This window comes from Sorex fumeus, unplaced genomic scaffold (assembly GCF_029834395.1).
Source record: "Sorex fumeus unplaced genomic scaffold, SorFum_2.1 ptg000002l, whole genome shotgun sequence".
Classification (NCBI taxonomy): domain Eukaryota; kingdom Metazoa; phylum Chordata; class Mammalia; order Eulipotyphla; family Soricidae; genus Sorex; species Sorex fumeus.
The window spans coordinates 81,968,163-81,980,635 of NW_026606059.1; the positions used below are offsets into that span (position 1 = coordinate 81,968,163).

At 42.8% G+C, this 12,473-nt stretch overlaps 1 protein-coding gene across 3 annotated transcripts in view; it reads left to right on the forward strand.

The window, feature by feature from the left end:
* Positions 1-12,473, forward strand: part of LOC130045885 (mitochondrial S-adenosylmethionine carrier protein) — a 139,011-nt gene that overhangs the window by 6,895 nt on the left and 119,643 nt on the right. For all 3 annotated transcript variants that reach the window (XM_056138793.1, XM_056138868.1, XM_056138952.1), the window contains exons 2-3: positions 2,995-3,151; positions 6,068-6,177. In XM_056138793.1, the coding sequence (XP_055994768.1) occupies positions 2,995-3,151; positions 6,068-6,177 (267 nt within the window). The remainder of the gene's footprint in view (positions 1-2,994; positions 3,152-6,067; positions 6,178-12,473) is intronic.

The window sequence follows — 12,473 nt, forward strand, 5'->3', positions numbered from 1 at the left end:
TCATGGACAATGGGAGGACGGTGTTTTGTTTGGAAATTAGACAAATGGTTTGGTTTTATTCTCTAGTCGAGCATCAGTAATTTTTTCTCCCTATTGTTGAGTCAGCCACCTTTTAAAAAACTATTGCATGTAATCTTGCCTCTTTTTTGTTTGCTTGTTTTGGGCCACACCCCACAGTGCTCAGGGGTTACTTCTGGCTCTTCGCTGAGGAATTGCTTCTGCCAGTACATGAGGGAAGATTTGGAATGCCAGGAATTAAACCCGGGTTGTCTGTATGCAAGGCAAGCACCCTACCCACTCTACTATTGCTCTGGCCCTGCATTCTTGCTTTTTAAAATTTACATAGTAATTTCAAAGCACTGGTGAGATTCATCCTCATACCGGCTACTAGCATTTTTAACACTGGTTAAATTATAATAGAGAGGTGTATTTCATTCATATAATATCAAAGTATTACAAGGTATTACATCCTTGTTACACTATAGTAAGGCTTACTGTTTCATCTGGGTTAAGTTCTGTTCATCTGGGTTTTACATAGTTTTTACAGTTTTCTTTCTTTTTTTGTGGGGGAAAGGGGGAGAGGTACACCTGGTGGGACTCAAGGCTTACTCCTGGCTTTGTACTCAGTAATCACTACAGGAAGGCTTGGGGGTGCTGGAGATCAAACCTGGGTCAGCCACGTGAAAGGCAAGTGCCCTACCCGCTGTCGTATACTCTGGCCCCATGTTCTTGCAGTTTTCAGTGCAAGCTACCATCATCTAGTCATTTGCTTGATGAACTTTTTGATAAATGACTATATGTAAAACATATTTCTCAGACCAAATGAAAAAAACTTGGTTGGATCTATAAGGATATAACTGATTTAGTTCATTTGAATATTACAGTTATGTTTGAGTAATGCTGTCAATCTTTTTCTATGTAATACTGTCAGTCTTTTTTCTGATGCAGAAATTCTATATCTGCTTAAAATTCTTATTTAACTCTTAAACGTCTTACTGCCATGTAACTGTTCTTCCCCTTTTTTGGGTGATTTTTATACATTTCGTTTCCATAAATAGTTCACAATAGTTTACTGCAGATGATATTCAAACACCCACCCACAAGCGAGCATCTTACCACCACAATAAGAGGAAAGTGTGAGAAGGCTGTTGTGTTTCATCCATGGGCCATTTCAGCCCACATATAAGAGAATACAAGCAAGTGCGCTGAAACCAAGAAACGTGCGCTACTTTACTGTAGGCACATCAGGGGGCTGGAGTACAAGAGGTCTCTCAGCTACAGGGAATACTCTGTCGCTGTCTTTGGGAAGCCTTGTTTCATAGTTTCTGGATCTTAGCCGTTGACGAGATTACATGGCGCTGGGCAAGTTTGTGGGAGTGGCTGCCAAGCGACAGGGGATCTGGGTGGAGGAGACCCAGCCCCGATCCGAGCAGGCTTGTAGATCTCAGCCCTGGGTCCCGAACACCTGGGTTCCTCTACCGGTTCCTTCATGCGGGAGGCTCGTCCGAGTGTGTGGAGAGTAGTCTTGAGCATGACTGTGGCTGGGTTCTGGAGGTTTTCGGCTGCCGGGGTTCTGCTTGGGGCAGGGAGGGAGACTGAACCCACCCACCTCTGAGGGCTCCCAGTGAAGACAACCTGGCATGGGGGCAGGAAATCCTGCCCTTCCACTTATTTTTCAGTTTTCCAAAAGCCTCATGAATTTTAGTGACACTTGAGTTAGAGAAGTTTGAGCTCCGCAGAAGCAATTAGTAACTTTTGATTCATGTTTACTGTGTAAGTAGATTGATTTGGTCATTTCACTCTCACAAGGTAAGAATCCTGATGAAAGAATGGTTAAAAAATCAATGCATGCAAAGTAGCCACATAGATTAAAAGAGTAATTACCTTATTGATTAAAATTTAACAGCCCTGGCAAGCATTTCTCTGAACGCTCTCCTAAGATTAAAGAGAAAATGAGAGTGCAGTGCTGCACATTTCATAAGAATCCAGGCATAACAAGACATTCTTACAATGAATTTACTTCTCTTTGTGCTTTGAGAAATGAAAACAGGCAAAATATTTTATTTTCATGCTAGAGTTTTTATAAAATCTTTTCACAGAAGTGAGAAAAGTGTTGAAGATGGTTGACTTTAAAGAAAAAAAAAAGGTCTGCATTACTTCTGAATCTTTCCTGTGACTTGGGAAAGGCCACTAAACTCTCCAGAAGGAAATCTTGGGTGGCCGTTCTTTCCCAAGCGCGTGGGGTTCTTGCTGGCTTAGCTTGGTGCTCTGGTCGTGATACACCATCACAAAGGTGGGGCTGGGGATGGCTGTGAAGCAGAGCACTTGCTTGGCAGCGTGGGAGGCCCTGGGTGTGATCCCAAGCACACACATCAATAAATGCATTCAAAATAAAATCATTAAGAGCTACAACTGAAAATATAATGCAATAATGATATTTTCCCAAAATATCTCGACGAAAGGTCCTTTGATTCTGCCAGTGTGACTATTTTGTGGAATTTCCGGAATTTAGTGCTACTCATCTGTATATGTGTAGGTGTCACCGCCTCCACAATAGGAAAAAAAATCCCATATGTGGGATATAAAGAGACTCAGTGAGGAAACAACAAATGGCCAAAGGCGTTGGAGCTAGAGATTTTCTCTACAGAACTGAGCTTACTTAGGGGAGGGGTCTTGGGGGGGACACTGGGGGATCCTGGGGGACGGCAGGAGGCTCTCTGGGGGTGAGCATGCTGGTACAATGATGTATGCATGGAAAGTGTGAGTAACAATGTTGTAAACCATGGTCCTGCAACCAAAATGAGAATGGGGGAAACACATCTTTAAAAAGGTTTTTAAAAATCTTTACTTTTTAAATCTCTACTTTAAAAACATCTTTACCCCCAATGACAGAAGGCTTATTTTATTGATTTTTTTTTTTTCTGTGTCAGGGATTAGCAGTTTCTTGTAACCTTTTGCTCCTTTTCTCTCTCCCACCTTTTCCCTTTCTTGAAGGCTGGTGGTGTAGCAGGTGTTTTTGTGGACTTGATATTATTTCCACTGGATACCATTAAAACCAGACTGCAGAGTCCCCAGGGATTTAAGAAGGCTGGTGGCTTTCGTGGAATATATGCTGGCGTTCCTTCTGCTGCTATTGGATCCTTCCCTAATGGTAAAAGTTCTATTGATTTTTTTTCTCACTGTTATGAAGCCAAGATAATGGCTTATGGGTTGCAACTTATTTTCTGAACATGTTAAACTTTTGAATCAGCTAGTGCTATAGATTTCCAGCTGATTGCAATAGAAAAAATACGATCCCTCTTCTAAAACTGGATTTTGGTGTTAAAATTCCACTTAGATTCCTTAATGTGTTGTTCCAGTTTTATGGTGCCTTAGAGCAGTGGTTCTCAGCCTTGCCCCTCACATTGCCATCTTTACAAAGTGCTGATGCTGGGGCTAGAGAAACTGTACAGTGGGTAGGGCACTTAACTGGTTGACCTGGGTTGGATCCCAGCACAGCATATGGTCCCCTGAAGCAATGGCAGCAGTGATCTTTGGGTGCTCGGCCAGGAGGAAGTCCAGAGCACTGTGGGTGTGGCCCAGCCGTGCCTTCACCCCACAACCCCCCAAAGAAGTCCTGATGCTGGGGCTGAGAAATAGTACAGGCTGGAATTCATGTGCTTTGCATGTGGCAGTGACCGAATCCTGATTTGGATCCCCAGCTCCATGTGTGGCCCCCTGAGCATTGCTAGATGTGGCGCAGCCCTCCGTCCCCACAAATACATTAAAAACAACTACAGCAAATTTAAAACACAGATGCTGTTGTTACCTCCAGAGGTTTGACTGGTATATAGATTGCTTGGATACCAGGAGTTTGGGTAGTTTCCCAGGTAACCTGTGTGGAAATTACTGCTGCCTTTAAAATTCTGTGGAGCAGATGGATTTAAGGCATTAAACTTACCTGACTAACTTGCTCTTGGATGATGCAGTTGATTACCACCGACTTTCTCTTGAATAATCTCCTTTCAGTGACTTACTTTTGCTTTGTTTTTTAAGTCATATTATGTATGGCCCTCTTATTCTTTAATTGATATTATTATTATTTTTAGGGGCCGCACCCAGCTGTATTCAGGGCTTTCTCCTGGCTCTGAGCTCAGGGATCACTCCTGTTGGGGCTCCAGGAAACATTCAGGGTGCTGGTGATGAAATCAGGGTTGACTATATGCAAGTCAAGTGCCTTACCTACTGGACTACCTTTCGAGCCCCTGTACTATTTGTTTTAATTAATATACTTACTACATTTTTTTCGGATGCTTAGTTTTGTGTGTGTATGTTTGGGGGGAAGGTGGATCCCAAGAAGTATTCATGATGACTGGTGGCCAGTGCTGGCCAGATCCAACCATCTGGGTCAGATATTTGTGAGCTGGAGCCCAAGAATGCTGTGCTATTTGGATCTTGTGCTGCTGGGGACCTCCTGAGCTCTACCTGGTAGTGTTGGGGACCAGGGGGTATTGGTGACTAAACTGGGGTCCCTAGGATGCAAAGAATGCATCTGCTTGGCCCAGATACTTCCATTGTTTACTAATACTTTGAGTAACACTCAAAAGCAAATAAGAAAAACCAAAATACCATTCAAGCATTGATCTCTCTCTCTCTCTCTCTCTCTCTCTCTCTCTCTCTCTCTCTCTCTCTCTCTCACACACACACACACACACACACACACACACACTCACTTACATACTTAATATTCTTACTCAGAAAACCACTGCTCCAGATTTCTTAAATTCTGGGACTGTTTCCATTGTCCTTGACTACAATGTGACTATGTTCAAACACCTTTTGAGTGTTTGAGCCATTCACTTACCGTTAATGAAAGTTGCATATAGTACAAGGAAGATCTTTAGACTTGTTGTGTAGTTGAGAATGCAGCTGAATACACTTCAGTTTTAGCCCTCCCTCCCCCACCCATATGGTCCCCTGAGCACTGCCAGGTCAGTTCTTTGCGGTCCCTCCCAGAACTGTTGAGTGTCACTGTGGAGGCCTTGAGCATCCCTAGGGTGATCATCACTGGATGGTTCTCGCTACCTCTAGCCCCAATGTGCTGCTCAGAATCTGTAGGCTGGTTGGCCAAGAATTACCCTGAGTGGCCCCTAAGTTCCCCGAGCACTTCTGAGCAGACTCCTCCTCACCCCCTCCTCCCTCCTCAAAGAGTTGACTCTTGCCTTGAGGAGCTGATGTAGCAAAAATTAGCCATGGTGATTGGGGTAGCCTGGGTTTATTGGGTTAAAGTACATGTTTTCAGTTTCATCTTGCTTATAAGTCTGTGTAGCTAATTTTTCTCGACCATTTATTTTCTTGGCCAAAGATATTTTGGATCATAAAAACTTACATCCTTTTCCTTATTTGGGAGCATGTGTGTAAGAGGTTAGGACCACAACTGACAGTGCTCAGGGGCTAGTCCTGATTTTGTACTTAGTAGTGACCCCTGCATGATGCTCTGGAACCATATATATTGCTAGGGATTCAGATTAGCTCAACATCGCGAAAAAGGCCTTAACACCTGACCTGTCTCTTCAGCCCCCTTGACTTTATACCCCATATGAAAAGCTCACTAAACATGTTGTGATTTTAGGGGTCGGAGCAACAGTATAGTTGGTAGGGTGCTTACCTTGCACGCTGCGGACCCTATTCAATCCCTGGTGCCCAGAGAGTCTCCTGAATCCGCCAGGAGTGACCCCTGAGTGCAGAGCCAGGAGCAAGCCCTGAACATAGCTGGGTGTGGCCCAAGAACAAAAAACAAAAAATTCCAAAAATGTCCTGGACGAGCTGTACTTAAAGACTTTAATTTTAATTTTGTACTTAAGGCTTTAGTACTTAAAGTGGTTAATGCCAGGTTAGCCCTTAGGCTTCTTCAGGGCATAAATTTTGTCTTTTATAAATTTGGGGCATATAATGGTGAGTTTTGTTAAGTGGGTGGGGAAAATATATGTTAACTGTAACCTTTATTATCATTAGAGTTTAGATTTTTAAAATATTAAGTTTGAATATGTGTTTAGCTTTTGAAAGACTGGCTTATTTTAAATTTCAGCTTCTGCTTTTTTTATCACCTATGAATATGTGAAAAGTTCTTTGCACACTGATTCATCTTCATATTTGGTGCCTGTGAAGCACATGTTGGCTGCCTCGGCTGGAGAAGTGGTAAGTAAACAGTTGTGCACGTGAAAATCAGAAATGCGGATCAGCCATGCATATATCTGTAGCACAGTCACTACTTGCATTTTAGAAGACAAGTCTTTTTGATTTTTTAACATTTTTTAGACAAGTGTCTGTAAGTCATAAATCCCAGTACATGTAAATGAATCAACAATGATAGTTAAGAGAGTCTAGGTAGGAGGAAAGAAAAAATTCAGCCATTTACCAGAGATAAGTCTAAAACAATTATATAGAAAGAAATTACCTATGCAGGTGCCATGTCTTAGTATAAAGTTAACATTACTGAGCTGGAACTTTGTTTTCTAGACTTCTCATTTGACGGTGGTTGTAGGTCAATCACACACACACACACACACACACACACACACACACACACAAATTTGTGTAAGATGGAATTTGTGTTTTTGTTTAGAAGTTTCATGTAGGTTGAACTCTGTTGCAGTTGATACCCTTACCCGTGGGCCTTGGGCAGTAGCCGGGCCTCACTTCTCTAGCTCCTCAGGAATCCTCTGCAGCTTCTTTAAGGGGCTAGTCCTGAGTCAGAAGTGAAGGTGCCCGCTTACACATCAGCCCCCCACAGCATCAAGGTTGGTCATAGATGAGTTCCAGTTTGTCCTGACTCTTCTGCATTTTGGTTTCTTCTTCCCTTCTTGATCACCTGCTCTGAGGCTCAGAGGCTTCTGTCCAGCAGAAGTAACAGTTCTGTACACTTGCTTAGCCAGATCCTACAATTTAAAGTGGTTCAGTTCCATAAAATAACCCCCTTTTTTTTTTAAATCATTTATAGTGGTTCTTCTTGTCTCAACCCTATGTTACTCAGTTACTGACAGACAACCAGTCAGTAATGTTAATAATAGGTGAGAAGACAACTTGGTCAAGGAGACCATCATATTATTCTAGGAATAGTTCTGAGTGATGCGGCAGACCTGACCTGAACTAAGTCTCGAAATCACTTAATCACTTAATCCCCGTTATTCATCGATTTATTCGAGCGGGTGCCAGTAACATCTCCATTCATCCCGGTTGCGTGCTAGCGTAGCCCAATGGTATCTGTTCGTTTTAGGAACATGTAGAGCCTCAAACCGATCATTTAGGGTCTTGACGAAGAAGTCTGACCATCTTATAGGTGGGCGTCCACGTGATCTTTTGATGTCTCGTGGAATCCAATCAGTAATGGCTCTAGTCCAGCGGTTGTCTGTAAACCTCATTACGTGTCCAGCCCATCTTATTTTTGATGTCTTGGCAAATGAGACAGCGTCCCTGATTCTTGAGCGTTGACGAAGATCAGAACTCCGGATTCTATCTCTCATTTGAGTGAATCGTGATATTCCAAGCATAGTTCTTTCGATTCCTCTTTGAGAGACCCGAATAGTGTTCTCATCCTGTTTTTGTAGGGTCCAGGTCTCTGAGGCATATGTTAATGCAGGAAGAATAGTGGAATCAAAGAGATGTGCTCGTAGCTGGAGGTTCTTTGTCCTTTTAGTTATTTCTTCAATGCTCTTGAAGGCATTCCAAGCCGCTCTCTTCCTCCTGTGCAACTCAGGTGCCAGGTCATTCATCATGTTGATTTCTCGACCTAGGTATATATAACTGTTGCATTCGGAGATGGTGATTCCGTTGAGAGCGAATGGAGCGTCAGGAACAAGGCTGTTTCTCATAAACATTGTCTTCGCAAGATTCAGCAGTAGTCCGACCTTTCCACATTCATGGTCAAAGTCGTTCAGCATTTGTGCCGCTTGGTTGATGTTTGGTGTTATTAGAACGATGTCATCAGCAAAGCGGAGGTGGTGTAGTTGCCGACCATCTATCTTCACTCCCATGTTTTCCCATTCCAGCCGTCGCATGATGTTCTCGAGGGTGGCACTGAAGAGTTTTGGTGAAATGGTATCACCCTGCCGAACCCCTCTCTTGATATGGATGATTACTTCTTTGTAGAATGGTGAGATCTTGGTAGTGAATCCGCAATAGAGCTCACGAAGGATCCTGATGTATTGAGTTTGTACGCCCTGATTGGCTAGGGCTTCTATGACCGCTTCCGTCTCAACAGAATCAAAGGCCTTCTTTAAATCAATGAACGTTAGACAGAGTGGCATCTTGAACTCCCGAGATACCTCAATGAGCTTGGTTACTGTGTGGATATGGTCGATGGTACTGAATCCTTTTCGGAATCCAGCTTGTTCACATGGTTGTCCTTCATCTAGTGTTCTGCTAATCCTATTCAGGATGACTCGAGTGAATAGTTTGTAGATGATAGACAATAGGCAGATTGGGCGATAGTTGCCAATGTTGTGGATGTCTCCTTTCTTGTATAGTAGTACAGTCTTGCTGGTTTTCTATTGGGATGGAACCTTGCATTCAGACAGGTAGCGTGTGAAGAGTCGAGCCAATGTTTTGATGAGTACTGATGGTAAGTTCTTCAGGTGTTCAGGTCTGATCTTGTCTGGGCCAGGTGCTCTTTGTTTCTTTACCGACGAGATGGCATGTTGGATTTCGGAAGGGAGAACATTGGGAACGACATATCCATCATTTGGTATGTGGTATGTGGGCAAGTGGATGTGGCTATTAAAGAGATCTGAGTAGAAGTCATGAATAATCTTCTCCATTGCCCTTCTGGAAGATGTGATAGATCCATCATGATGTCGGAGGGCAGTCATCTTGGTTTTGTAGTTGGTGAAGGACAGGCGGGCATTACGAATGTTTTTCCCAGCTTCTGCTGCATCTACCAGTACTGCTGCTCTCCTGTTTTTGAGGTCATCCTTGATGGCTTCTCTGCACTGTTTTGCCAGTTCGGACGTTTGCTTGTGGTTGCCTGAGGCACGTGCCAAGCCACGTTGGCGAATAAGTTCAAGAGTGTTCGAAGAAAGACGGTTTTTTGTGGTTATCTCTCTCTTGGCATTCCTTCCACAATCATGGAGGTGCTGAATCATTCGATCGTATTCCTCATCAATGTTGTCAATGATGGCATCTTCCCATGTTGCCGCAACAGAGCCAAAGAGTTCCCAGTTGGTGGTTGTTCTGGGAGTCCTCTTCTTAAACCTTGCATTCTTTTCTCCTCGTTCTGTGAGGTAGAATTTTGCACGAAGAAGACGGTGGTCTGATCCCATTTGGAATTTTGGGACAACAGCAACATCGGTTAGGCAAAACCGCCGATTGAATATGATGTGTTCTATTTCATTGTGGAACCGTCCATCGGGAGACTCCCATGTCCAACGTTTAGATTCAGCCTTTTGGAATTGTGAGTTACCATGGAAGGTTTTGGTTGACATGATGAACTCAGACAGTCTGTCACCCTGTTCGTTCCATTCCAGGCCATGGGTTCCGATGTGGAGTTCATCGACTGATCTTCTTGGTCCTATCTTGGCATTAAAATCACCGACAATGATCTTGTAGAAGGTGTGATCTTCTTTATAGAATTTTTCCAGCTCCATGTAGAATTTCTCAGTTTCTCTTTCACCATAACTGGATGTTGGTGCATAGACAACAAAGATAGAAACTGCCGGTAGTGAGCCACATTTATTCAAGTGTAATCGTCCGATTCGGGTTGTTAGGCATTCAAATGAATCAATGCTCGTGACTAAGTTTGTGTTGACAAGGATACCGACACCACCGACGCCTCTTTTATCACATGTTCCAAGGAACAGTTCTTCTCCAGTGTCGAAAACAGCATGATGGAATTGATGTCTTCTCGTTTTGGTCAGACCAATGATGTCGTACTTGATCTTTCGTGCTTGTACCATAAGGTCTTCAATGGATGCAGCAGATGCCAGGGTACGAGCATTAAAAGTACAGACAATCATTTTTGTTTTTCTGCGTTTTGGTAGCCTATGTCTGCCTTGGTGTTTTATCAGCCTCTCCTTCCATATCCTTCTCGACTCTGCATATTCAGGGTTAGGGAAATGAGATCCATTTATTACTGGATTTGGCATATCAATTTGGTCTATTTGGCATAGACCACGGATAGCTTGCCAGGCTCTGCCGTGCGGGTTGGATATTTAAGGATATTTAAGGTACCCTGAAAATTTAGAGAAAAGTAAATAAATAGTCGCGCGGCCACAGGCCGCGCGCTCCCGGGAGCTTGTTGTGATAATCTCTGGATCCTGGCCTTTGTTGGGGTTACACGGCAGTTGGAGGGTGTAACTGTCTAGCTACTGACAGGTCCAGTCCCAAACCGTGCAGGCTTGGAGATCTCAGCCCCGGGTCCCACACACCTGGGTTCCTCTGCCAGTTCTGTTATGTCTGAGGCTTATCCAAGTGTGTGGAGAGTGGCCCCAGTAAGGCCTTGGTTGGGGCCTGCAGGTCTTCAGCTGTTGGGCCCTGGCGAGGATAGTCAGACACAGGATAGGAGACTCTGCCTTGTGCTCTCCCGGGAGCTTGTTGTGATAATCTCTCGAAATATAAAGTCTCGAAATATAAAGCAAAAATTGCCAGGACCTTTGTTTTGGGTCACATTTGACAGTGCTCGGGGGCTCTCCTGCTCGGTGTTCAGGGGTCATTTCTAGAGGTGTGCGGGGGACCAGGGATAATGCTGGCATCCAACCAGCATCAGCCCCTGTACTGTCTCTTCAGCCCCCGCAACTTGCCAGAAGTCTAAGGAGAAAGGAATGAAACTGTGACCTTTGTAGGAGAGGTCTGTCTCTCATTGTTTAAGACCAGGCGGATGTTAAAGACCACAGAGATTTGAATGGCACAGTGGCAGGATTGGTCTCCTGGCTATGCATTGAAGCTCTGCCTGTAACAGTTACAGATTACTGATTTTTCCCCCAAGATACTTGGGTTATTAATATGAACCAATCATTAGTTCGCCTACAAAAAAAATCATTTACCAAATAATGAGACAATGCTGTATAGATTGTTTGGCTACTTATCATAATAACTTAAAATCAGGGCACAGGGGCTGCCGGGTTAGTACAGTGCATAAGATAGTTGCCCTGCCTGCTGCCCACCCAGATTCAGTCTCTGGTACCCCTTATGGTAAGCCCCCCCAGGAATGCCAGAGCTCTGCCAAGGGGCGGCCTTCAGACCAAAAATAAAATAAAAGCTTCTTAATTTATTTCATACTTTTTCTTAGTAAATGCTTGAGAAGTATACACACTGTCTTCTTGTTTTAGTAACTTGTTCCAGTTGCATAGAGCATTAAAATTTGGTTTGAGATTCATACAAGTGAGGTCAGTAAAGTAACAAAAACATGAATTTTGAGAAAACAGATATTTGTAGGTAAAAGGAAAACATCCTTAGTAGTCAGAAAGATATAGTGATAAAATAATTATATAATCGTCTTTCACACATTTGTTTTTATGTAAGATTGTTATGGGCAGATTTCTTAAAAACTACAAAGTATTTTGATGCTGAATGTATCTATATTTGTAGACTGTCTATAAGAGTACAATAGAAACTTAGAAACAAAAGAATATTGCTATAATAACCATTATTTGTAGCAGTAGCTTTATTAAAACTTAATGATGAATTAATAAAACTATAATTGCAACCTTCTACCTTATGGTTGTAATTTGGGATACGTCAAATCAATCAAATAAGATTTAATATATAACGATAGTCATAAGAGTCCCATTTGTACCACTTTTGTTAGGAAGTTTGCTGTACCAAATCTCTAAATCCCTATCTCAATTATTTCAGTTTTCATCACACACTGAAGAAGTCCTGTGAGAAGAAGAATCTGTAATTAGATGAGACTTGTTGGGGAAGGTTTACTTTAGTGCAGTAGCTACTGTAACATTATAAGGGTTGTATTTTTTTCCCATCTCTTTTTTTTAATTAAAACTATTTTATTTTATAAAGTAGCTCACAATGTTTAATTACATTTAATGTTTGAACACCAATCCCACCACCATTATACCTTCCCACCACCATATTTCAGATTTTTCCATCCTGAACCCCAGCCCAAGCCCCAAATAGGAACAGAAATAATTGATTTTGTATTGTTTGTTATGAAAAGCTGCAGAAAATGCTCCCAAAAAGTTTCCTTAGAGAAACTGAGTGAAGATTGTTGTATTTCACCCAGAGGCCATTAAGCCCTTCTATAAGAGATCAATAACATGTTCTAAAAGTTGAGCCTAATGTGCTTATATGTGTGTGGGTGTGTGTCTCTAAAAAACAATATTTCCCCTAAGAGTGGTTGCCTCTTTGCCTCTTTAAACCCCATCAAATATGGTGCGATACTCTTAGGGTATGGGTGGTGTGAGATATGAGATGTCACGCGGTCCAGGAATATGTTCACTCATGGGTGAGGCTCAGCCAGAGCGTGAAGGCGGTGGTTGAGTTCT